This window comes from Pholis gunnellus (assembly GCF_910591455.1).
Source record: "Pholis gunnellus genome assembly, chromosome: 2".
NCBI lineage: Eukaryota > Metazoa > Chordata > Actinopteri > Perciformes > Pholidae > Pholis > Pholis gunnellus.
Genome location: NC_136536.1, coordinates 7,849,695 through 7,877,365, shown reverse-complemented (window position 1 = coordinate 7,877,365; position 27,671 = coordinate 7,849,695). Strand labels below are relative to the sequence as shown.

General features: G+C 41.2%; 3 protein-coding genes across 5 annotated transcripts; 2 read left to right on the top strand and 1 right to left on the bottom strand.

The window, feature by feature from the left end:
- Positions 1-6,287: 6,287 nt before the first annotated feature.
- ptpn1 (protein tyrosine phosphatase non-receptor type 1) lies at positions 6,288-13,068 on the bottom strand. The gene is made up of 9 exons (XM_079179294.1): positions 12,804-13,068; positions 11,515-11,605; positions 10,256-10,356; positions 9,643-9,741; positions 9,383-9,520; positions 9,065-9,274; positions 8,693-8,854; positions 8,404-8,564; positions 6,288-8,280 (listed from the first exon to the last, which is right to left on the bottom strand). The coding sequence occupies exons 1-9, from the start codon at positions 12,858-12,860 to the stop codon at positions 7,989-7,991; spliced, it is 1,311 nt and encodes a 436-aa protein (XP_079035420.1). The 5' UTR covers positions 12,861-13,068; the 3' UTR covers positions 6,288-7,988.
- A 392-nt stretch (positions 13,069-13,460) lies between these two features.
- Positions 13,461-20,903, top strand: klhl12 (kelch-like family member 12; the record flags this gene model as incomplete). Of its 3 annotated transcripts, none has more annotated exons than XM_079182056.1 (12): positions 13,461-13,704; positions 14,499-14,725; positions 15,266-15,419; positions 15,882-16,099; positions 16,824-16,973; positions 17,077-17,191; positions 17,299-17,405; positions 17,492-17,687; positions 17,771-17,929; positions 18,464-18,562; positions 18,646-18,832; positions 19,433-20,903. In XM_079182056.1, the coding sequence occupies 11 exons, from the start codon at positions 14,543-14,545 to the stop codon at positions 19,557-19,559; spliced, it is 1,695 nt and encodes a 564-aa protein (XP_079038182.1). In that variant the 3' UTR covers positions 19,560-20,903. The 3 variants fall into 3 exon arrangements, with proteins under 3 accessions (XP_079038182.1, XP_079038183.1, XP_079038184.1); XM_079182058.1 differs by lacking the exon at positions 13,461-13,704 and adding an exon at positions 13,856-13,913; XM_079182057.1 differs by lacking the exon at positions 19,433-20,903 and having other exon boundaries at positions 18,464-18,566; positions 18,646-18,826.
- A 3,039-nt stretch (positions 20,904-23,942) lies between these two features.
- Positions 23,943-26,986, top strand: tuba5 (tubulin alpha 5; the record flags this gene model as incomplete). The annotated part of the gene is made up of 4 exons (XM_079175789.1): positions 23,943-24,213; positions 25,288-25,436; positions 25,931-26,611; positions 26,687-26,986. The coding sequence occupies 4 exons, from the start codon at positions 23,943-23,945 to the stop codon at positions 26,984-26,986; spliced, it is 1,401 nt and encodes a 466-aa protein (XP_079031915.1).
- Between the last annotated feature and the right edge of the window lie 685 nt (positions 26,987-27,671).

Sequence of the window (27,671 nt, the reverse complement as noted above, 5' to 3'; positions counted from 1 at the left end):
TCCTGGGTCCTGTTTTGTTTTCTCTATTCATGTCTTTTCTGCACATTTCTTCCTTTAATCTCTTAAATTACCTTTAGCTCAATGAAGATAAAACTTAAATGACCATTTAGTGCAACAGTGCTCAGTTGTGTTGTTTCTTCTATTCTATATAGAACATATTCTATTAGGATCGACCTTCTTTACATTTGTAAAACTTTTTTTATAATCTTTATGATTAATTTATAAACAAAGCTAAATTAATGATCAAATAACCCCAAATTTAGAAAACATGCATTGGCTTGCAGTCATTTCGGACCCTCAGATACTGAAATGGTTTGTGTAATAATACTTGATCATGAAGCTGTACCTTTATGGCTACACTTTTTGCTCAGAGTATTGAAGACTTTTAAAACAAAAGATGATCGGCAACGTAAACTTTCTAATGATTCTCACAAGTCTGACCAAAGGCAAGATGTATTCACGGTGTCTGGACGCTGTGAAACTCTGAAATACTCTTTTAAAAGTAGCCAAACAGTTTGTCGCCTTTCTAGCCCAAATTAAAACTGATATTTTTAAATGGTGATTTTTAACACTGTGATTTCGCATGTTTAATTACAGTTCCTCCTCTAAGTGAAAGGAACACCGGATATCCGGACCATGGGTTGTAACGGGAAGCCAGACCGCCTGAGCTACGGTAAACGGACCAGAACATGATCTGTCTCCAAGTGCACCAAGATTTCGACATCTTAGTTCACTTCTGCTATTTTCGCCGTAGATGACTGTGAAAACGCTAAACTGACGTGCAGAAGTGACTTGCGGTGACTACACAGGATCAAGTCTCACTGCCCAGATGTTGTGCAACACCAGTCCATCTTTGCAAAATGACCGTTAATTCTTAGAGAAACAAGAGTATGTAAGAAGAGTTCATTTTGGTATTCTCGCAGTGTATCAAGAGTTAACTGATGGTTTATGCGGAGTGATCAACAGGTGTGTCCTTACTGCGTACAGAACCCTGCAATGATGTAGCGTTAACCAATCAATGTATAGATTCATGTGTAAATGAAGCCTGATCAAACTTTTACTTTTCACTGGGCTTTTCACTTTTACTAAATTTGGGAAATCTGACAGGAAAGTAATTGAAACTGTATGAAAACTTCTTCCGTGCCATTTGGGACTAAATTGTGATAATGGTGATTTAGCTGATGTTAAAATAATCAAAAACTAAGGATTTCATCAGAATTTCCAAATCGTTAAAACGACCTCTGAGGATGAGCCTCCAGAATACATTTCAATTTATTTGAAAATGTATTTAGCACACATCACTTCAAATGTGCTTTTACAAAATGTTAGCAAATCAGTAGAGTGCAGATCTCTGCCAGGTGTGTATGCAAAGAGCACTGCTGTATTGTGTGATTGAATGAACGTGACCCACAATTAGCTAACTAGACCACAAGTGTGTCTGTCATTTTAATCTATTGTAAATATGCCGGTTCAGAACGGGCTGAATGCTTGGCCTGTGGTGTTGTTGCTGCTGCTTGCATACAAACAATTTTACACTCACCGCTGCGCTTCCGTGGGTCCTGAGCTATACACCTGCCATGACCTAGTTGTGTCACACACACACACAAGTCACGGCTACTCCCGGTCAGAAACACCAGTGAAATACACTCTGGTGCACGGGGGGGGGGGGGGGGGCAGACTTTACCGTTAGGCAACCTTGGCCTGGGGCCCCCAACTAAAGACTCCACAAATTGTCTTTTATCTTTTTAGATATTTTTTGTTTAGACGTATTGTACCTCAAAATAGCTTTCAAAAGGCCCCAAAAGCACTTAAAAGGACATATCGCTCAGCTGTATGAGCTACTAGATACTGTGTACTTCTACTTCAGAGGAAAACATTTTAGTAATACATTCATTTGACAGAGAAAATGTTACTGATTGCGTTGCAGAGTCAGATTTGACTCACAAACTATAACACTCAAAATGTGATGCACCAGTATTGATCAAACTATCCACAGGGTCAGCTCACATGATGAAATGGGTCCCTGCTCAGCAGTGATGAGCCAACATTGATTTAGTACTGTTATCACACTGGCTCCTGCTCAGACCTCAGTAATTTATTATGGAGTTCATCATTGCAAGACTTTATCAAAAGGAAGACATCCAACTGGTCTTTCACAATGCGGCCGCTTCTATTAATATTGAAAGTTCAACACATTGCACTATTCCTCAAAGCTCTCCTCAAAAACTTTCCTAGATTACCAGACACGCTGCTCAATTAGACTGACATCCTGTTTTATTTGGACAACTGGACATTGGCAATTGTGAGTAATATGGAAGTGAAAATTTACATTTACAACACATTTAAGAAATGCCACCACCAGTTGTGCAAACGTAAATTGTACATGTGAATTAAATCAGCTATACATTTGATGTATATAGCAGCTGTTGACTGACTTGTCATTCTAAAGCTTTGTGTGAAATATTATTGATAATCATTCAGATAAAAAGTTAAATTCCCATTTAAACAAAAAGTTAGCCCCACCTAAAAGAGGGGGGGGGGGGGGGGGGAATAATAAGACATGTGTTTAGAGAGGAGATATATATATTTAGACCAACGATAGGAAGACAAAACTGTGGGCAGATTGTTCCCCTCTGATCATGTGACTGCATGTATGAAAGCCTGACAGATCTTTTTTTTTAAAGAAACAACATTGTTTTGTTGCCAAGTTGCTGCAAAGTTAATAAAATGCACAGTAAATCCTCAGCTTATGAAATCACAGATACCTTGACATAATAGTAGTAATGTGTGGGCTTTTGACATGTACAGATTACTCAACAGGAAGTAGGGAGTGTTGAGGACGTTGGCAGCGATGAAAGCATTCCACCCACAATAACTTAACTATGTGACCGTCCTCACGTTCACGTCTTACCTTTCACCTCATTCACAAAAGTTGTTGTCACAAACACACAATCATTGACGTGTGTGCGCTTCTGTCACCGACTCAGTGCTGCATCAAAATCAAACTCTGATGCAAACATTTTTTTTTTATTTCCACAGTTGCTACGAAGAAAAAGCATCAACAATAACCCAAAAGAACACCGTGGTAACATCTGCGGTGAAGCAGGCAGGTCAGCCAGCTTTGTTTACATGTGGACCACATGTCAATGTCGACGTCAAGGAAGGATGCGGGAGCTTTGAACCGAGGGGAAGCACCGGCTCCAACCTCTTGGTATTTACGATATGACCTATATGCATGAACTTAGCCAATGACAGTCAAAGTACCCTATGTCACGCCGGTGTCTACGTCTGACGATTTGTCCACAACGGCAGCAGCCAGGGGGGGGACAGGAACAGGAACAGGAACTGCTCACGGGTGAGAGTCTCTACAGACGCAACCAAAGATATCAGCCTCTGAAAGAGAGGCTGCAGTTTAATGAGAACAACAACACAGTGGGTGTTTTTTTTTTCACCCATTCTATAACCAAAAAAACCCAATCTTGCTTTCAGCAGAATGCACTTATATCATCAGATGTGAAAGTGCTTGTATTGTAGAAACTGGCATATTATCACATTGTTAATTAAATTAATACCTAAGTAGCATTTTACCGTAGTAACTAGTTGAGATGGAGCTTCTGTTAGCTATACAGTTGGATGGTTTTAGTCTACTGATTCCCAACCTAGGGTTCTGGCCCCTCTAAAGGGTCACAAGCTACAACTGAGGGGCCACACATTTGATACTAACAAACCTGTTTTGGGCCTTGAGCAGTTATTCAATTTAAGCCATTGGAGACATTTAGAAAGCTTACAAGGAGCCCAAACTGGACCCTGCTTTTCAACGATCAATACCAATCTCATGTCTGTATATGAACAACCAGTTAGCTTAGCTTTGCACAAACAGGTGGATCTTGTCACCTTTGAACAGAGCCACGCTAGCTGTTTCCAGTCAAGTCACAGTATGCTAACCGGCTGCTGGCTGTAGCCTCGTATTTAGCATATTGAAGTATACGGTATACTACGTAAGTATACCTTAGAATTGTACCTAAGTACAGTACTTCAGTAAATGTATTGAGTTGCATTCCACCGCCGGTCGATACTGAGGGCCGACTCTGTCTCACTCACTCCCCTTTGCTTTGTAAGTTTTGAAATGATAAAGGCATGAAGAGACATGGTACACCTGACAGACGTACTCGCACTTCCTTGTATCAGGCTGTGAATTGAACAACTCTGGTATGTATGGTGACTCAGACTTTGCAGAGTCACACTTGGAAAGATATGACTCTCCTCAGATTCAGGAATTTCCTGATGCCTGCTCAGCTCCCTGCGCAAATGATCTGCAGGCTACAAAAGAGGCTTGCAGTCAAAGATCGTCCCCACCCACCCTCACAGCTGGCCAGCTATTGGGAAGTTCCAGGTTAATAACTAAACTGAGGACACATGCTGGAAGAGTCAGCAGGGCAGGGCAGGGCAGATATCCTTTTTGGTCGATCGTGAGTGTGGAGTCAGCATTATGCTGAGCAAGGAGGCACTGTAGTGCACTTTTAACATTTGTTAGTCATTTGTGACATTTTTCAAAACTGTCATATTTTGAAGAGAGCATTAATATGTCATCTAATTTACAAACATTATTTATATATGGGCAGGCCTTAGTGGATGACATACATGGATATGACATACATTCAAAATAAGATAAGTAACAACATGACAACACTCTTAACCACAAACAGTCGCGACACTGTCAGATCAGACGGTCTGCTGTTTGAAACAACTGTGGCTTTAAGAAGACTTCCGGTCCTCGGTCACACCTTGATTGTAGTTTTCCTAGATGAGTTCAGCGTGTTCCATCTTGCCAGCTTTGACGTCAGCAGAGAGCGGTGGTTGGGAGTGCTATTACTCACTCTGTTTAAGTTGCATTCTTGTACAGCACGTACGAGCCTCTTATTTCCCAAACAGGAAGTTCTAGCCAAGACTCTGTTGCCAAATCATCTGTACTATATCAGTGTGGTGGAGTTTACTCAAGCAATGCATGTGTCAAGACATGTTCCTCCGCCCTTTAGTGTGAACTGATCATTATTGTTGTGGTCTTTTACACTCAAATTAGCCTAAACTTATGCTTGGGCTCAGCGGAGCAGTTTGGACATCAGCCGTAACATTTTCTGGGTGTGTTTTCACAACAAACTGTCAGAATAAACATAAGAATTGAGTACTATTACATTCTATAGTAGTATTTTTCACGTAAAATCATATTAGTTTAGAGCCAATAGAATATGAATATAATGAGAGCAATATTTGTAGCATGCAACATCACAATCCCCTTAAAGACGAGAGGTTCTGCCAATAGAGCATAACTCATGACTCACATTTACTGTAAATAAAAGTACTTCGCAAATTCAAATTAATTACTGAGCAAACCCAGGTCCAATCCAGAAAACCAGACAGAGTGGGCTGCAATAACAACCAAGGCTCCATGTTAGCAGTCAGGAACCAGCTAGTTTTACAGTCCAGCAGCGCCACCTGCTGGTGTTTAAAACTACTCACTCAGAATCTGGAAACAGAATGATCAATACTCACAAAGCTGGAAGAAGTACTCAGAACTTTTACATAAAAGTAGCAATACCACAGTGTAAAAATACTGTTACCAGTAAATGTCCTGCATTCAAGACCTTACGTATTAAAATCAAGTTATACGTACCAAAAGCAAAAGTACCCATGCATAATTGATTTATTGAAATATATATATATATATATATAAAATAATATAATCATTGGATTTAGTTAGTGATGCATTAATGTGTACTTAAATGTTGTAGCTGGTTAAGGTCGAGCAGATTTGATACTTAATATATTGCTGGCTAGTGTAATATATAACAATACATTATCATTTATTAGTTGATTGATTAGTTTTGTAATAATAATCTAAATCTGCTAAGTAACTAGTGACTACATATGTCAAATAAATATGAGTACAAGTACCTCAACAATGCATCTATGTACAGTACTTTAGTACATGTACTTTCCTTCACTGTACTCATATTGTTAAATATAATAAAAGGAAATGTAAAGTGCACGATAAGAGTACAAAACATGAACACATCCTTAGAGATATTTTGGTACCGTTTGTAAAGGATTTTTAAGTTGTAACTAATGTTGGCTTTATTATTATTAATAAATAATGTACTAATGTTTTATATATCAGTTATAAACCATCACACAGTCATGTATTAGCATAGTCCTTACCATAGTGAGAATTAGAACGAGGTTATAGATGTAAATGTGTTGGAAAAACCGGCACAACTCAACAGTAGACTTAGTTTGTTTTATTTAAAAAGTAAAACAACAAATGTAAATAAAAAAATACATGTTTTTGAGCTCAGCATAAGTAGAAAAACAGGAAAACCTGGTGCGATGGCTGCACGGGTGCTGAGAGTTCATCCCTTGCTTAAGCAGAACAACAACAAAAAATAACATTGAAACCTGATTTGAAAAAAATATATATATCTAATAAGAGTGTGTCCTTGTTGAGGACGTTTATACATTCTAAAGAAAAGTACAGCGGTCTGACTCATGTACTGAACTTTGTCGAGTCACAAAGGTAAACTGAATGCTAGCAGCTTAGCTAATCTCTTCTTAGGACAAACCTGTTGATTCACAAATGCAGCATGCTAAAAAATAAAAAAAATGTAATCATACAAAACAATATTGCCAGCTCAGGGCCACGCCATGATACAACGGTTCATTGCTACAGTGTATTGTTTTCATGCCTGTGCTGGTGTTTGATTTTTGGTTTGTTCAGAAGACCCTGGTTCCCCATTCAAACTCAAGAGTTTGACAAAGTAAAGGGTGACACGTTATTGGGTATTTCTTATTGCTGGCGAAAAGAGTTGGGTGTTAGCTACTTTGTGTCTCAATAAGCTGGCATTCTTGTGTGTAACTTAACACACGTACAAAAGGTACAACAGTGTCATTCAGGTTGTGTTACACATTCTCCTGGCAAGATTTTTCCCCCACTGTCAATTTGCGAATGCCAAGCAAATGGAGAAAGAGACAAACCACCACTGTGCCTGCACCATTTTGTTTTCTGTGTCACTGTTAAGCCACCAGGGAGAGAAAACGCAGAGGGAATCAATTACCAGGAGGCAACTCAGTCTACATCTCACATTTGACGTACTGAAAAATGTTTAAAAAAAAAGCATCAGTAGAAAGCTCCACTAACTACCACTCGCGCAAACGTCCATACACACACACAAACGTCCATACACACACACACACACACACACACACATACTCTTATGTACTCAATCAGCAGGCCTCCTGCAGACCTACACAGGCCACCAGTGAGGACAGATAATTCAATGCCCACCCCGGCATGCATCTCTTATCTTCCCTCTTACTTTCACATCCTTCACCTTACTGTCGGGTTTAATATTGAACCACAACAAAAAGGTTTCTGCTCAAAAATCTGGCTCTATGATTTCTGATCATTTGGGTACGCAAAACAAAGAAACGGTGGAGGAAAAAAACAACAATGAAATCCTAACGGACACCTTAGTAAGGGTTAAAATGGAAGAACACATACAAGTGTCATTTGGTAAATAAGAGAGGAGACACGAGTAAAAATGATGCTGACAGGCCATTCATCCTGGTTCAGTGAAAACAAAACCCTTTTTCCTCAACAGACACGTATCGTCTGTGTTTAAGTCGGCACACGTATTTGGGATGTGACCCCTGAAAAACTAAGGCCCTGAGCATTCATGATGACGTATTGAAAGAACGTTTGGGTGGGGTAATGAGGATTGGCAGCCCGTTATTCCCAACAAGGCAACCCCCCCCCCTTTACACTACTTTTGTCAAATAAACGAGTGAACCTGAATCTGCTGAAGTCCAAATAATCCACTCACTCGTAGAGTAAACCCAAAAGTCAAAGCAGGCTGATTGGGCAGCCTAGTCCACTTTGCGACATCAGTGGAGAGACAGAGAGCAACAGAGAGGAGGAGGAGGAAGGACGGACATCAGTGGAAACAGGCTCGATAACAGACATAAGCACCGAGAGCCAGGGCCGTGCCCAGGCACACGTTGGTTAGTAGAGGGGACCACATCCCCGGCACCGGAGAGCGTTCCTTTGGCGGCTCCACTTCCTCGGGCAACTCCTCCTCCTCCTCCTCCTGCTGCTGCTGGGATTTCATTGGAGCTTTGGAGTCGTGATGTTCCATTCTGATGGGGCCATGGAGCTGATCAGCACCGTCGGGAGGAGGCTCGGGTGCAACAATGTTCCTCTTTCGCAGCTCCGGCTCTTGTGAGGACCTGAGCAGAAGAGAGCAGAGTAAAGCTTTAATGTCCCCCAAGCAACTTGGTTTTTAAGTTTGAAAGTGAACTAGTAGTTGATGAGTGCCCTCCAAAACCAAATAACATTGTTTGGATGATTACCCCAGACTGCGGCTCGCCGTCTGTTCGATGATCTCATCATTTTTGGGAAAGAAGGACGGCTCAACTTTGCCGTTTTGAGGGTCTCTGGGAGGAGGAAGAGGAGGCGGGGGGGTGAACTCTGGAGGATCCTCTTCTTCGTTTGGGAGCTCTTTCCAAGACTCCTTGAGGAAAAACAAAATACTTTTATTTGCAAAAATACTTTCATAAAAACAATTTCTACTTAACATAACACCCGATTGATGATTTCCTTAAATTGAAAAGAAGATGAACTGAAGGAGGAAGGACTCGCCTGCAGAGATCCGTCTCCCTTGATGTACTTGGCACCTTCAATGACGGCTAGGTAGGAGAATCGAAGTTGATCTGCTGTCTGAATCAAGCCCATGCGAGAGCGTCGCATCTCCAGCAACACGTCACGAATACGCACTGAAGACGGGTCCTTACGGCTGGCCATCTACACAACACAGCAAAAACATTTAGTACACAAAATACAGCAAAAACATTTAGTACACAACAGTCTCGAGTCATAACTATAATAATAATACTTGAGTCAGACCGTTTACAGTCTTCTTGACTGGTTGCTCGTAAATTTAGTCTTATTCTATTTCTGCAGACATGATAGGTATGACATCATGATTTCCTAATAGCAGAGCTCTGTACAGACCAATAACAGGCACGTGTCCACGAGACAAAAGGTCCCAGAGCGTCCGATGCCGGCGCTGCAGTGCACCACCACTGGTCCCTTGTCGGAATTCAGGCAACCCGACTTCTGCACCTCAAACAGGAAGTTAAGGAAGGAGGCCGGAGACTCTGGTACCCCAAAGTCAGGCCAGGTGGTGTAGTGAAAGTGTAAAACCTCACGAGTCTCATTGGTCTGGAAAGGAAGATAAGACATGGAGGGAAAAATTAAAACAGTATAGAAGAGACCAGCACAGAGGCACGGAGTATTAAAAGGCTGAAACCATGTCTACTTTAAACTTACCGACAGATTGTCCAGCTCCAGCTCACGGACTGTGTAGTAAGATTTGATCTCTTCTGACAAGAGGCTGAGCCTGAAATTGGCATCTTCAAAGACAGCATCTCCCTCATCTCTGTGTGGCCAATATTGGGCACATTTGACCTAAAACCAAAACAGGGGGAGGGGGGGGGGGGGGGGGGGGGGCACATTACACATAACCCAAAGACAAACACAATGATGTCATAGGGGCAAACAATCGACTGAGGAAAGAAGCCACCGCTTACACATCCTTTCTCTATGATTCGGTTCAGCATCACTACACCACGGGTCCTCTGCTCCCACACCATCTCCCAGAAGTTGCCACATGTATTTGGAAGGGGTCCCTGAAAGAGAGGATTTTATTCTCAGTGTAACTAAATAAAAACAGTGCATCTATTCAAACATCTCGTTATTGCTGAGCATACCAATTCCTCCTGTGAAGATTATTTTAAAATATGACTTTATTACACTGCCTTTTATTATCCGTCTATACACCAGCCTCCACTTGTGCGTTCCCACAGGAGGATTTGGTCATTGACACATGCATTAATAATCAGCCTGTGCTGTAAACCATTAGTTAAATGTTTTCACACTCAGTTTATTAAGTACAGCTGCAATAAATCTAAAATTCATGGAGGTTATAATCTGTGTTTATTCAAACTGTTCTAGAGGTCGACTTAATGAACATTTTGGAGGATGTAGTTTGTAGCATGTTGTACCAACAGGTGTTTCTATTAATTTGTCCACCCCATATGCATCAATGAAGGCTAAATCTCTCAGTTTCTCTCCGACTTCATAATGAAGTCCTCCCTTGTATGCTTCAAAGCTGTACAGAGGAGTGTGCTGAGTCTTGCTTACCTGAGTGAGGATATACTTCCTCTGTGCCTCTTCTACCGTTATTAGGCTGGCATTAATGTAGTCATTCGTTCCCAGCTGCAGACATATTCTGCTGTGGTCAACTTAGGAGAGGATGAAAAGAAGAAACATGAAAATAAGCTTGTATGTTTCCAACACGTCACCGCCCCTCAGGGGACGACCGATCAGACCGACACAGCTGCTGTGAACATGTGACGAGTCTGTCTTTGACGTCAAACTGTTGTTGAGACATCCACTGAAAGAGCATTTAAGTTAAACAGCATGAACAAGTTTCAGGATACAGATTTTCAAATGTTCACACACTTGACGGCACATATAGAGAGTATTTGCATAAAGTTATTCAGTGTGAAAAAGAGGAAACAACATTCAGCTGTGGAATTGTGACATTGCAGAAAAAAAAACATTCCGGTGAAAAATGATTCATTTGAAACACTGAATAGTTATTCTCACATGAAAAGACACACCTGTAGTTGAAAGCTGTGGGTCTGTGGGGCTAGCTGAGCATTAAATATATATATATATAATAACAATTAAATGTACTTAAATGTTGTGTTTCTTATGTTTACAAAGTGCCTGAAGGAATAAAATCTACTGAGCTATGTACCGACGGATGATCAACGCTAACTTGTTGAAAAGTGTTTTAAACTTGTCCGACTGTATTGTTAGTTTTAAGATTATTGGAACAAATTGGTGTAATTCATTTCCTCCCGTTTCTTTTGTCTCCAGTTCTTATTGCGACTCCACTTGGTACTCATGTGTTTAATTATTTGTCTCGACGGGAATATGAGAGCCGGTACATTCACTCTGATGTTGTTAAACGTCATTGACGATCACATAAAAGCCAGCCTGAACAAGTTGGTTTTAATTAAAGATGATTATCATGTTGCCATACCAACATGTACAATTAACAACCGTAATAAATTCACAGCAAAGAGGCCAAAAGTTATGAACTCAAAGACACGTCCTTTATGACGTCGATCCCCAGTGATGCAACGCTCTGCCTATTGTGTAATACTGACATTGTGTTGTTTCAAATGACTGAGGTCAAACAGCAGTAAGCTGTTTGTATAACACTCCACTGAGGAAGACTCTGTTGATGCTGTAACTTCAAACAATAACTCACCACTGGGCTGATGTTTCAACATGAACAAGCAGATTACAGAGCGGTCATCCATTTAAAGGAATGTTTCAAACATCGGAAACTGCTCCGCTCGGTGCGATCAGACAGAAGAGCTACTTACACGGGCTAACGTCTCTGTAGCGGTTCCGGTTCTTGTTTTCAGGCAATTTGGCAACTTTGCACGGGAGTTCACATGACTGCTGGCGAATGTCCTGTGGCAGAATTAAAAAAAATATAGTGGAACATTAACATAACATCAAAGGTCTGATGTAACATGGTGCAGACTGTGTCTCCATGGCTGTTAGATGCTTTAAAGCTGAATACTGTAATGGTTCTTGGGGGGGGGGGGGGGGTTGCTTCCTTTATTGAAAACATTTCTATGAATTCTAAAAAAAAACAATCCAACCCCCTGAAAGTGTCATACTCGTGTGTGTGTGTGTGTGTGTGTGTGTGTGTGTGTGTGTGTGTGTGTGTGTGTGTGTGTGTGTGTGTGTGTGAGATGAACATGTTAATGCACCCACGCGACTGAATGAACTGTGAAGATATAATAATAACACCTGATACACACCGAGTTGTAATTAATGGAGATTTTGTGCAATAAACTGTGGACAACCCATAGAGAAAGAATCCGAGGCAGTGATGGAAGTTAGTTAACTCAATCCTGTACTTAAGTACAGTTTTGAGGTACTTTTACCTTATTTGTGTATTTCCATCTCACACTAGGCCTAAATAACCTTATACTCTACTACAATTTAGAAGGCAATAATACTTTTTTTACTCCACTACATGTATTTGTTTACATTAGTTACTTTGCTGATTCTAGTTATAAATATAGAATATGAACCAACTAATGTATTATGATGTATTATTACACGTTAAACTACCCAGAAGTATATAAAGTTGTTGAAATTAGCTCCACATGTACCGGCTTCAACATCTGTTTACACATCAATGCATCAATAATCATAATCTGGTTACATATTATTCTTAAGTAAGACATTCTACATGATGAGTACTTTAATGTTCGGTACTGTAAGTATATTATGATGATAATACTTTTGTCATTTTACTGCAGGACTTTTACTTGCAACACAATATTTGTTCAACTGTGGAATTGCAGCTTTTACTCAAGTGAAATATCCGAGTACTTTTTTCCAACACGGACTCGATGTACAATTTGTATTAAATGTACAATAACAGTTTAGTGTTGGGGGGGGGGGGGGCTGGAGACCCAGGCAGACACATCAATCATCGGATTGATCCGAGCAGGCGGAACACGGACTTAAAACAAACATTAAACGGTCGCTCCGCTGCCGCACACTCGTGTGCATTGGCGATAGTGTGGCCTAAACAGCGGAACAGCTCCACTAACAGTCCGTTTCCACCTTGGTCGTGCCGGAGAGGTCCTACCTGGTAGATGGTGCTCCAACTCCCGTTTTCATCGATTTCCCGAAACTCGGCTTCCATTGCTGACAGTCCAGCTGCCACTCCTTCTTCTTCTTCTTCTCCTTCTTCTTCTTCTCCAGAAATGTACAACCGCAGCTCCCCGGCGGTTAAACAATCTGTAGTCTAACACTGTCCCGCAGTAACTGCTAATTGTTCCGTCAATATCCTGTAATTCTCAGTACGACGGCATAGATTACCGTGTTACCTCCGTCGGCCTGGTGTTAGCGGAAACACGCCGCTGGCTCCTCCCACACCGAGCAGCCGCCGGTGGCTAAAAAAGAGCAGTGTGTGTGTATGTGCGCGCGTGCGTGTGTGTATGTTTACGAGTTTATAATCCGCACCGGGTTTTCCGGGTGTACATTGGGATTTTAAAATCCTCATGAAACCAGAATTGTGTAACTTTATTCGTGAGAAATAGTAACTTTACCGATTCTAACGGCAGCCGCACGGGCAGACCAGCGAGCACGAGCGGAAGTCGTTTTGTGTGTATGTGGAACGTGACGCGTCCGGCTCCACGCGCGCGCGCGCGTACACTCACGTAATGGTCTGTTTACGTCCAATCTGTGGAGTCTCTGCTGCTGTGACCTGCTGCAGTTTACTCAACGAAATGTTCTAGCTGATTAAAACTCGTGCCGGGGGATGATATGATATTATTTTTGGAGGCGTTTTAGACTTAAATGTCTTTGAGCAGGCGGCGCACAGTGTGACCCACCAAAGGTCACCATGGATTAGCTGTAGTTCAGTGGCTTCTCTCCACACAGTGTGACTGACAGCAGGAGCTGGGACAAGGGACTTTGGTGCTACTAACGTTAGCTAGCAACGCAACTTAGCTAGACGTTTTGAGTCAGCGTTACTGCTGCGACAGGTACTATACACATCCTTGACAAGTTCCTCTGTGTGTGTCGCTTCGTATGTTGTCCTCTTCTGGCCGTCGGCTCACTTTACATGCCTGTGTTTTCCTAGTTGTTGTCTAGCGTTGGCGTTAGCCCTCAGCTGTCGCTGGCTGCTGCTTGCTAATGTGTAGCTATAGTTATTGCCTCCCAGTGGTGGAAAAAGTATTCAAATCTTTTAACGGTAAGTTGCATTAGCAATACCACAATGCCAAATTACTCACTTCAAAGTTAAAGTCCTGCATTCAAAAATGTCGGTAAAGTAACAACTCAATTATTAGCATACAATATATATGTATTTATGTATGTAAATTGTAAGTACTGAAATTGTTTTTATTAGTTTTCCATATGATTTGCATGTACAAAATCTTAATCTGCTGACTACAGCTATCAGACAAATAACATCAATTGCTATAAAGTATAATATTATCCTCTAAAATGGAAATCTCACAAATTGGAAATACTCAAATTAAGCACCAATACCTCTAAACAGTACTAATGTTCAGTGCTTGAATATACTTCCATCTTTGTTTCTCGGGCTTTCTAACTTGTCACACCTAAAAAAAATATCCATTGTTTCTGTCAGCATGCAGCACAAGCTTGAATCTTAGACACACATTTAATGCACACATATATACACACACACACACACACTCACCAAAGGATGACAGATACAGTGAGTGCTGCATGTTCACATTATAAAGTAACGGGTGGTGATAAATATGTGTTTTGACGATCATTCTCAACAAAGCTTATCAATCTATTTTAGATTCCTGGAGTAGTTTGAGATCCTTGAGAGGTTGTCAGGGCAGCATGGCTCCCAAAGACATCATGACCAACTCCCACGCCAAATCCATCCTCAATGCCATGAACTCACTTCGCAAGAGCAACACGCTCTGTGACATCACTCTGAGGGTGGAGAACACAGACTTTCCCGCTCACCGGATCGTCTTGGCCGCCTGCAGTGACTACTTCTGTGCCATGTTCACCAGTGAGGTAATACTAGAACTGGTTGGAGTGCTTAGAAATACGTTGACTTGTAATTTATTATTTAGAGTAGAACAATATCTATTCTCAGACATGGAAAAGGTTTTTCCCTCGTTTTTTGGCTTCTCCGAGCGTCTATAAGTGAAGTCAATTTTTATTTTTGCAGTCCACAAAATGTACCTCAAGAGCTGTACAGCATACTGCATTCTCTGTCCCTCGAACTCCCGATTTGGTAAAAGGAAAAACTTTCCCAATAATGAACTTTAACAAGGAAAAAATGAAAGTAACCTGAGAAAATGAAAGAGCAACTGAGAAGAGATCCTTCACGCATGCAACAGATGTCGTGGACACTGAATAGACCAACAAGTAAAATGACAGTAAAGACAATCAGGATGACAAGAACATAGATAGTAAACACATATGAAGAATAAGGCAGTGTTTGTCTTTACTAAAACAACACAGTTCTAGATAATACCCGATGCAGATTACTAATCCCTAAATGAGACGTTTCTTGTCATCGCTCCTGACTCTGTTTTTTTGGCCCTGCAGCTTGCAGAAAAGGGGAAATCTTTCGTGGACATTCAGGGGCTCACTGCAGCGACTATGGAGATCTTGTTGGACTTTGTGTACACAGAGACGGTGCTCGTCACAGTGGAGAACGTACAAGAACTGCTCCCTGCAGCGTGCTTACTGCAGCTCAAAGGTAGGTTCAGAAGTGCCGGCCGTACCTTTATTTGAGAAGTGTGTGTGCTCAAGACGGCTGATATCGTCGTGAGTATAGGCAGAGGTTATTGTCAAGCATTTCATTCAGTTTCCCCAAATAAAACGTCTTAGAGGGTATTAAAAAGTATTTCTATTGTTGCGACAGCATAATATGTTTGTAGGAGGTTGTTTAGTCCTTTTTAGTGGAGTCTCAGTCTGCACCATCAGACCCGTAGCAAACCATGGAGTTCATTATCAAATATAACTGTTTTAACAAAAACTTTAATTAATTAATTAATTTAAGTTTGGTTGATCCTTCTATCCATTTTAGAAATATTAAAAAGGTGATTTAATAAATTCTTCTCGCCACTTTGGTGGTATTATCATAAAACAGGTCTATGCTTTCTTTAAAAAGTCTTAACTTATTGAATGACTTTATCAAACGTGTCTTTGTTTTCCTCAGGGGTGAAACGAGCGTGTTGTGATTTTTTGGAGGGTCAGCTCGATCCAACCAACTGCCTGGGCATTCGGGACTTTGCAGAAACTCACAATTGCCTCGAACTGATGCAGGCGGCCGAGCTCTTCTCCCAGAAGCATTTCTCTGAGGTGGTTCAGCACGAGGAGTACATGCTGCTCAGCCAGACAGAAGTGGAAAAGCTCATAAAATGCGATGAAATCCAGGTATGAAAATCGGATGTTTTTAAACCTTATTGTCAGTTGTTTTCCGTGGAGGCTGCTTGATCTGTTGTCAATGAGTACTTTAGATAAATATATGTTATTTAAAATACCTGAAACCATAAATGTTACTCGACTAAAATAGTTTAGTGTCAACTGACTTTTACAGCATTCTTATTGTCTTTCAAACAACTGAGTGTGAAAAGAGAAAAGCAAGCACCAACCTGCTGTAGTCTCAGTCAGCCCCCCCCCCCCCCCCCCCCCCAATTCCTTTCACTTTTGCGGATTGCGCTGACAAAGAAATTGCAGTGAAGAAAACCTGATGCCTTGTTCTCAGGGAATTCCTGTTCCCAACCACACACCTTGCTTTGTGAAAGCATAGTTATTATACAGATGATTTATAGATCATCACGTCTCTCTCGTAGTTCTTCCTGTCATTTCTGTTGTTTTTAGAATAAACCTAGACCATACATGGAAATCCCTGTCACGCATAATTTGTTCTCAGTAAAACTGTGTGTCGTCTTCCTCACGTGAGGAATTCTTGGCTTGTCTTAACTTTCAGACTGCATTGTTGCACGTTGTGTCTTTGCAAGAGGGGTTGCATCACAAATGAATATTGTGCAACATCTTTAACCTGCAGTTTGTCAGCGAGGTGTTTGATTAATATGTGTATTTACAGGCTTTAAATGGAGCTGTAACTCCTCTGACTGTAAGTGCTGTCTGTATGCAGGTGGACTCAGAGGAGCCTGTGTTTGAAGCCGTGTTGAACTGGGTCAAACACAACCGGAAGGAACGAGAGCCCTACCTGCCAGACATGCTCCAGTTTGTCCGAATGCCGCTCCTGACCCCCCGCTACATCACAGATGTCATTGATGCCGAGGTGAGCCAGGCGACAATGTAATCACACGCCAAGCTCCCGATTATGTGTTGGAAGTATTTATCACAGTTACCACCATAATTATGCACGTTTGGACTTGTTGCAGCCCCTCATTCGGTGTAGCCTACCGTGTCGAGACCTTGTTGATGAAGCCAAGAAATTCCACTTAAGACCGGAGCTGAGGAGTGAGATGCAGGGCCCACGCACACAAGCTAGATTAGGTGGGAATCCTTCTTTTAGTAGCAGTTTCGCTATAAGCTTGTCTCCTATATAACTACTCTGTAATCAACACGGATAGTAAAAGTGATTTATGTTTGGTTTTTTTCAGGTGCCAAAGAAGTCCTGTTGGTTATTGGCGGGTTTGGCAGCCAGCAATCGCCAATAGACATAGTTGAGAAATATGATCCGAAAACACAAGAATGGAGCTCCCTTCCTGTAAGTATTGAGTATTTCAAAGAGAGCATTGTGATGTTTTTTATCCCAGTGGGTTTGACTAATACAAACAGGTGTGTCTTGATTAGAACATTGCACGGAAAAGACGTTACGTCGCCACGGTGTCTCTCCACGACCGAGTGTATGTGATCGGAGGCTACGACGGCCGGTCGAGGCTCAGCTCCGTGGAGTGCCTGGACTACACCGCGGACGAGGACGGTGTTTGGTACACCGTCGCCACCATGAATGTGCGCCGTGGCCTCGCCGGAGCCACGACGCTCGGAGGTGAGCATGTTTGTGTTTGATCGATTTGTATGGTTTCTCGTCTCTCAGAAAGGTACATAATATTTAGTTTCTATTCCCGACAGACATGATCTATGTTGCCGGTGGCTTCGATGGCAGCCGGCGTCACACCAGCATGGAGCGATACGACCCAAACATTGACCAGTGGAGCATGCTGGGAGATATGCAGACAGCTAGAGAAGGAGCTGGTCTAGTGGTGGCGAGTGGACTTATATACTGTCTAGGTATGGACAGATAATGTTTTATAACTTTGACACATGGGGTCATATTAGGAGTGCAATTTATCATTATTTTTGGTACCAATCAATTCATTTTCTAAACTAACCTAATATTTGGTGTTGTGAATACGTAATCATCTTGTCCTGGACTATAATACAATTCTGTGAAAAAGAGATTGCTTCTATTCAGGCCAATACGGTAGTTGATTTACCATTTTAGTTCTAGCTCTTATTGAATCAACGGGGTAAACTTAAGGATCACAATTAATCTGACAGTTATTTTCTCAATCGTTTGGTTTATAAAATGTCAGAAAACTGTGAGAAATTACACAATTTCCTTTGGTAAAGGATTAATTAAATGTTCCTGTTTTGTCCTACCAGTCCTCCAAAACCCTAATATTTAATTCACTATCACATAAGACAAAGAAAAAGAGAAAATACTAGCAAATGAGAAGTTGATAAGTGGGAATGTTTTGCTTTTTTGCTTAAAGAATTCAGTCAATCTGTCAATAGATAGATTTTCCTTGTATTTCCTCACAGGTGGATATGATGGACTAAATATCCTGAATTCAGTGGAGCGGTACGACCCGCACACGGGCCACTGGACGAGTGTCACACCTATGGCCACCAAGCGGTCAGGTAGGTAAGAAAACAGAATGCAGTGAAATATTCCAGCTCTGTGTGCTGCTGCTGTTTGTCTGAGACCTTCCTACTGCTTTCAGGCGCTGGTGTGGCTTTACTCAACGACCACATCTATGTGGTGGGAGGCTTTGATGGTGTTTCACACCTCGACTCCGTTGAGGTCTACAACATCAGAACAGACTATTGGACCACCGTAGCCAGTATGACGACGCCTCGGTGTTACGTAGGAGCGACCGTCCTCAGAGGACGTCTCTACGCCATCGCCGGGTGAGAAAGGATGTCCCTCTTTCTGTGACACTGGGTTTAAAGAATAATCTCAGTATACATCTCACATGCTGCAGGAAAAACCCTGACCCGGCAAGTCATTGGTCAGTCAAAAACATGCAAGATAGATTACTTTGTAACGTAAATGCCGTAGTCCCATTATTTATTTAGCTGATGCTTTTATCCAAAGCAACTATACGGGTACAACCCCCAACTTAAAAACCTCTGTGCAGCGTTTTGGCGTCTGATAAGCCTTCAAATCCGTGGATCTGTCACTCAAACTGGACTTCCGAGGACTTTGGGATGTTGTCCCCCATCACTTGCATTGAAAGCTTATTGGCCAGTATAATGTACAGTAGAAATGATAACAGCCAGCAAAACCTGTTTCAGTATCCAAATGAGCACTTCATTCTTATTTCAAGACAGATTTAATAGAACTGTGACGCTATCCCTTAAGATCTCTAAGTGTATTCTAACACTTTTATCCGATTCCCTTGTTATCCGATAACTCACCAAGTGTATCTGGATACCTATAATTGTGGCGCACCATTCTCGACTGAGCAGTGCTGATTATCTGTTTGTCTCACATCTCTCTGTCTCCAGATATGATGGGAACTCTCTCCTCAGCAGCATTGAATGTTACGACCCGGTCGTCGACTCCTGGGAGGTCGTCACCTCGATGGCGACGCAGCGATGCGACGCAGGCGTCTGTGTTCTACGAGAAAAGTGATCTTTGCCAAGAACCACAAGAGGAAAAAGCAGACGGGGAGGACGGGCAGCTGGACTTTGCTAAAATGCCACTAAATACAGAGCCAAACAGAGAAAGATGTTTGATCGCCAGTATGCAAACGTCTACTCTCAAAAAGAGAATAGGTGCAGCCGTTTGGGCTGCCTTATCTGATGGACGGTCAACCCTTCGACAGACGGACTGTGCAACAGAGATCGGGGGGGTAGAGTTCACCTCAAAAGAGGCCTCCGACGAGCCCATCGCCACTTGCATGACTCTTCGGTGGTACTTGTTGCTGTCGTTACCTGTGAGATTATTTTTTCAGTTTGTCTTCAAAGTGCAATATATTTCTACTCGTCACAAACACAGAAGAAGATGGAGTTGATTTTGACTCCGGTTGCTGCTATATGCCTTATGACTTTGGCCTCCATCAAACAGTGAACATCCGTGTTGCCTCCCATGTGACCTTTGATGACAGTCACAGTGCATCGGCTTATTATCGAGTGTACTCATTTAGCGTTTGCGAGGTCATTAATGGGTCAGTAATTCAACCCTTTTTGTAATTCCTTCTGTAAACAGTGCTTTTAGATCGAAATCGCTTTCATACAGAAGGTTTAATACTTATCGTTGCTCTCAAAATATATATTTAGAGATCAATATTGTTTTAGAAAATGACTGAATTGTACCAGTTGACTTTGATTATTTTGTCCCTAAAAGATCACAAAAGTAATAAGTATGAGGTGCATGTGATTTTTATTTTTTTCTTCCTCCACTTATAAATCTGGAAATGTACATGTAGGACACGGAGTCCTGACATCCTTGTTGCCTGGGAAGTGAATAAACACACTGAGAACTGACGCGTTTCCTCCTCTCAGTCTGTAAACACCTGATAAGTGATGCAGAGAGACAAAACGCTGTGTGTTCACTTCACACGTCGGCAGCTGAGTCAGTGGCATCACCATCACCATCCACATGAGACGAAACATCGAGGCGCTCGGAGCAGCAGATTCAACAAACTAACCCAGGTAGACGTGTTGTATCTCTGTACTATGTGTCCATTCTAAGAAACGGTAAAAACCACGTGCCACCGAATCACTAATTAGCCTTCTGATAACGGCTGTATGACTCCATGAGGTTGATATTTGTGGCTCTATTGAAATGAAAAGCTCTGAAATTTGGTAGAAACATTTATGTTCCCTTCAGAATAAACTAAGAACTTTTGTGATCCTCTGATGTTTCATCCAGCACAATCTTCAGGTCACAATTTTAATTTCTCCAACAGGAGAAGTTTAGTATGTCTCTGTTGATAAAAGGAAATCATAACACGTTCACAAAATAATAAATGAATAAACAACACATTTCACCGTCTTCTGTTTTATGTACAGGTTTCCAGATTAAAGGCACAACAGGATGATAATGTACAGATATCTGTATATAAGCTATTTTGCTAACTTCTAACTTAAACCCTGCATGATATCAGCAAATAACTTACATCTACTTGAGTGTAATTTGAGGTATTAACATTTAATTATACTTCATATTTCTACTCAACATGTATTGGACAGTTAGTTAGTTACCTTGAAGATTAAACATATCATCTAAAACATCACCTTATAAAACATGCTGCACTGAACTAATACATAAACTGAACTACAGTAGTGAGCTTTATGGACCTTAAACTGCTGCAACATTAAAATGCATCAGTAATAATGCAGCACATCAATGATACATATTTTCAACTACTACAAGAAAACCAATTCAGTTAATTTTCACAATTAGATCTTCAGAACTTCACAACATTCAGAAATCACGGAAACATCTAAAACATGAGAAATCTGAAGAAATACTAAATAATGAATCCATGTCTGTTAAAGTGAGTAAACTTTAACAAATCAAAACCACAAAACTCGTCCTATTTTTAAGCACCATGTACACCAGATTATTTCAGGGTTCCGTTGAGACATTTCCTGGAAAACACTGAAATCATCATAGAACGCAAATCAAAATGGGACTTATTGTTTATGTTTTCTCATTGAACCAATATATGAATTATCTCTCCAACTGTTCTTTCTTGTGCCAGTTACAAGACCTCCCCCCCAAAATAAAGCGACTAAAAGAACATTTTGAGGAGGAGCAGATTCATGCGAGAGGAACGTCAAAGTCATCAGCCCTCCCTTTCTCCTGAGCCAGGAGAAGCACCGCCGACGCTCAGACGCACCAGGTGAGTCTGTCTGCAGGTATAACGAGCGGGACAGAGCAGCGCTGATCGGTGGAGACACGGTACCGGCCCCGGATCGGTCACGAACAAACTGAAGCAAACATGGTAAGATGATTACGATTTATTAGAAATGTCTAGTTTGGTTTATGGTATTGTTGCATCATCAGTAGTACATGCAGCATTTATCTTAAAATATAAATCTGCATCAGTTTTTAATGACTTTATCTGCAGGGACGTCTCTGATACGAGTTTTATCCAAAACCTCACCAAACCTCTGGCAGCATGCATGTATTTAAAAATGAGAATGCAGTTGTTTGTGTAAACATACATATAGCTACACACGTTTGAATTCTCAAAGGATTATTTATACATCTTCAACTTTGGGTGTTGATAGTTTAATGAGTTTGTAGTCAAAGCATTGGGAGCCCAAAGCTTCTTCATCTTCATCTTCATCCTCAGACCCTCAGAAGAGACTCTTATTTTCAAGTTTTGGGATGGTTTTTTTTGTTCGTTTTTTGTAATTGGATACTCATGTCTTACAAATATCACTCAACAACGAAACAAAAATCACCTTTGCCTTCAGGGAAAACTAAATTCTCAACATGTTCAAACAGGACTGCTGGAGGACCCTAAAGCAGTGAAGTGTTGCCAGATCTGTTTTTGACTTTGTTTACTCAGACACAGATGTAGAAACAGAACACAAATACCATTAATAACACATTTAATCATCAGACCGTTTTACATTTTTGCACACTGAGCTGATGAATATGGAAGTAAGAAAAGGCCATCATTATGTAAATTCCATAACCAACTGAATTGCGTGTGGTACAATAATTAATTTGGTATTTAACACTCTAGGATCAGAATCTCACCAATTTCACTCACTTGATTTTTTCTTTAACCTGACTTTTGAATAAACATTTAAGTTCCATGTCTGTCTCTTCTCCACCAGGTTATCATTTATGTGATTTATTAAAAAGACTTTATTGAACTATTGGAACTATTGGATTGATCGCATGAAGTTGGTTATCCTCTAACTTTCCCTCTAGCGCCATCATCAGGTCAAACTTTATATCTATTTAATATGTCAATGACTAAATACCTGCAAAACTAATGACATCCCAATCAACCTCAGCTGTACTTTGTGTATTAGCATGCTAACAGCTAAACTAAGATGCTTTTACATCAGCTCTTCTCATCCACTGGTGGCATCAGAGCGCCATCTAGTGGGCCACAGAGGTACTGCCAAATGCTTAGATTAAGTTAAAAATAGCAATTAACAAAGCTAGTTATCTAAATGTGCTCAAGAATTCAAGAAAATAAAAATCATAGTAATTAAAATCAACAACATTTGAATATCACCACGCCAACATCACAACACATCATCTGGTGAAGTCGAACGTGTTTCGCTTCAGTTAGCTAACGTTCCCTCGGGGTAAGTGACACTAACAGCTTTATATCTTCAAAGCTCCAAAGCCTGTGGTGAGGAAATATGACCCTGAAACAAACCCTATATTTGGATTCATAATGGCAGGCAGTATATTATTTATTTAAATGTATATGTATCATTACAGCTGACAGAGGCATAGGACACAGCTAAGTATATTTTTTAGATTTTCTTTTTCGTCATTTATTTCGGAAGATGGTCCTCAGAATTTGTTTTAACAATCACAAGTGGGCCTTAAGTAACAAAAGGTGGAGAACCCTGTGTTACATTATACCTGTTTACATTAGCATGTTAGAGTTTAGCTCTAATCAGTCTCACAGAGCTGCTGGTAGAACTGTAGACCTAGAAGAATATTATTACAGCCGCCTTGAATTCAGTTGTATTTAGATTTAATTTGGCATTCATTTGCTTTTTAGATTCACATCATTATAGCCTTTCTTTACTTCCATGTGCATGTTTATCTGTTTGTAATAACGTTTGACTGCACACATCCACACTACCATGATCTGTATTTTCAACAGCACTTAAAAATATAAGGAATAAAAAATGTCTAACTTTCAAATATGAAAAAAATAAAAGTTTCTTATTCAACCACCATTATTATTCGAATTCATTCAGGTTTATGTTTGCAATAGATGGCTGTGCTTACAAACCATTCATGTTTTTGGGACTAGAAATGTTGAGGAAAAAGTACCACAATGATTGTTTCACAAAATGTTTTATGTTAAAAACTTTACTTCCACCTGTTGTGTTTCTTTCTGTCCAGAGAGAGTGCATCTCCGTCCACGTGGGCCAGGCAGGAATCCAGATAGGAAACGCCTGCTGGGAGCTCTTCTGCCTCGAGCATGGCGTCGGCCCTGATGGCGTCTTCCTGGACAGTCCTGCAGCACCGAACTCTCGTGAAGACCCGTTCAACACCTTCTTCAACACTGGGAGCTCTGGACGCCATGTTCCTCGAGCCATCTATGTGGACCTGGAGCCCACCGTGGTCGGTGAGTCGTCCTGTGTTTGTGTTTATCTTTATCCTCCTTTCTCTATTTTTATTACCGTTCCCGTTCGCCTTTCATGTGTGGTCGTCTAGTGCGAGTGCATCTCCATCCACTCGGGTCATGCAGGTATCGACTGATGGGAACACTGGTATCCAAGCAACCAGTGCACTGGTGACTCCTTTGCCTTTTATTCAGCGCTGCTAACATTTACAGAAGCGTAGAGTGTGAACAGCAAATTACAGAGTAGAGTATTAGATTTTAGACAGGACAATATGTCCCTTCAGTTTATGTTTGAGGTGCTTAACATTTTAAACACAACACATTTTAAACACATTTTTCAATCAAAATCTGCTCAAAAAGAAGTGATCTAATATTTAATATTTCTGTGATATAGTGAAGCCCTGATCCTGACAAAACACAGTAAAAGATATAACCTTTTACTGAACGCATCAATATTTAGTTAGATAATGGAGTGTAAAGACACATTTATACTTCTCTATTAACCTCCAGTTTGTTAAAATCAATCAAAACTTAATTCATTTTACTTTTATATTGATCTTTCTTTGTCTTCTTTTCTATTTTACACATTAAAATGACAGGTTCACAATATTTGATGTTGTGAAAAGCAAGCAAAAATCTGTTATATTCATGAGGGTACCTGATTGGATAAAGGGTGAAACTATCCTTTAATCATTTATCTCCTCACATTTTTCCAAGTAAACATTTCCTATTTTGCTTAAATGATAATGAGATGGGCACATATTGACATGTATATCCTGTATTATTTATCAATGTAATCAGTTTTTCAGTATTTGACTTATTAGATGACCTACTATGTTGTCTGTCACTGTATGAAATATACAAAACATTCAAATACAACAACCCATTCTTTGTAAATCTTCAGATTCAGGGTAAAAAAGCAGAAGTTAGTCATGAGTTGCTACATCAATTATGGAACCATCAATAATTCAATATGGTTGAAAAGGTCAAGATAAACTCTAACTCATCCGGTCTGTCAAGTTAAACCACGTTGCAGTTGATCTTATTGACCTTTCTGAATGGAAACTTTCCTTTCAGATGAAGTAAGAGTTGGAAAGTACAAAGAGCTTTTCCACCCCGAGCAGCTGATCTCTGGAAAGGAGGATGCAGCCAACAACTACGCTCGAGGCCATTACACCGTCGGGAAAGAGATCATTGACGGAGTCATGGAGCGTATTCGTAAAATGGTCAGTGACACGACACAGTAACGATAAACACCTGATTTTTACTGGTAATCAGCATCATCATTGTTTGGTTTTGACATTTTTGTTCTGCTCTAGATTACTTTTTAAAGTCTAATAGTGGAAATAAAGATGCTCTTAGAATAATCACAGGTTCATTGCATGAACTTAAAGCTCATACATTAGCTAACATGTGAACTTTCTGCACTACATTAAGCAATATTTCAACATTTGGGGACTTACACTCATTCCTTTCTTGCAGAGAGTTAGATGAGAGGTTCCTCTCCACTCTCACTGTCCAGACTGGAAACGGCTAGCATGCACAGGCTAGCCGTTTCCAGTCCAGTGCTAAGCTAAGCTAAGCTACCAGGCTGCCTGGTAGGCCGAGATGAGTGACATGAGTGGTATCAATCCTCTCATTTAACTCTCTGCAAGAAAAAGTGCTTTTTGCAAAACTATTTCTTTAACAGTCTGTGCTGTCCTTCTGTCGCCCCCATCAGACGAACCAGTGCACCGGCCTGCAGGGGTTCCTGGTCTTTCACAGCTTTGGAGGTGGCACCGGCTCTGGTTTCACCTCTCTGCTGATGGAGCGTCTGTCTGTCGACTACGGCAAGAAGTCCAAGCTGGAGTTCGCCGTGTACCCAGCTCCCCAGGTGTCCACTGCTGTGGTGGAGCCCTACAACTCCATCCTGACCACCCACACCACCCTAGATCACTCAGACTGTGCCTTCATGGTGGATAACGAGGCCATCTATGACATCTGTCGTCGCAACATGGACATCGAGAGTCCTGGATACGTCAACCTCAACAGATTGATCGGTCAGATTGTTTCCTCAATCACGGCCTCCCTTCGTTTTGACGGCGCCCTCAACGTCGACCTGACGGAGTTCCAGACCAACCTGGTCCCGTTTCCACGTATCCACTTCCCTCTGGTCACCTACTCGCCCATCATCTCTGCTGAGAAGGCGTACCACGAGCAGCTGACTGTGACCGAGATCACCAGCGCCTGCTTTGAGCCGTCCAATCAGATGGTCAAGTGTGACCCTCGTCGCGGCATGTACATGGCGTGCTGCATGCTGTACCGAGGTGATGTCGTCCCGAAGGATGTCAACGCTGCCATCGCAGATATAAAAACCAGACGTTCTATTCAGTTTGTCGATTGGTGCCCAACTGGCTTCAAGGTGAGTCACCTCATGACGGTAGGAAGTGCCGCTTGACATTCTTCATCTTTCTGATCATTCTCTTCATCTCGACAGGTTGGCATCAACTACCAGCCCCCCACTGCAGTTCCTGGTGGAGACCTGGCCAAGGTCCAGAGGGCCGTGTGCATGCTGAGCAACACCACTGCTATTGCAGAGGCCTGGGCTCGGCTCGACCACAAGTTTGATCTGATGTACGCTAAGCGTGCGTTTGTGCACTGGTATGTGGGTGAGGGTATGGAGGAGGGAGAGTTCTCTGAGGCCAGAGAGGACATGGCAGCTCTGGAGAAGGATTACGAGGAGTTGGGTCGAATGAGCCCCGATTCTGAAAATGACGACGAAGACCAAGAATACTGAACCTTGTGAGGCTGTGACGGCTGCACAGCAGTGATTTGATAATGATTTCATATCTGTTCTGTGTATCTTTTAAACTAGAGTTAACCAAATTAATAATCTTTCTCACTGTCATGTTTTTTTTTTTAACATCATGCTTTAGATTAACGAGACAGACTGCTAAAGTTGTATTTGAATTGTGCTTTGAAATAAAGTTGGACGTGAAACTTGTTAGTGACGCAGGATGTTACAGCGGTCAAAGACGACACGACGACACCACCTCGTCCTCATTACAAACACATTCAGGGAACACAGGTCTGAAAGGTGAGCATATATTCAGTGGAAGAAATACTTCATCTAACTAATACACTTTAGTTTAGCTTAGCTTAGCTTAGTTTAGCTTAGCTTAGCTTAGTTTAGCTTAGCTTAGTTTAGTGAGATGAAGGACCGCAGGTAACACATATCTACAAAATGATGAGGATAACACAAAAAAGGTCCAAGACTGATTTCCATCGTGGTTCTTGATATAAAGACAGTGTTGATGGAGGATACCAAGACAACAAAGTACTGTGGTATAAACTTGATGTACTTGTGCTTTACTTGAAGAACAAATCCATATTATGCTACTTTATACTTCTACTCCACTACATTTCAGAGGAAAATATACTTTTTACTTCCTTACATTTATAATAGTTATTAGTTACTTTTC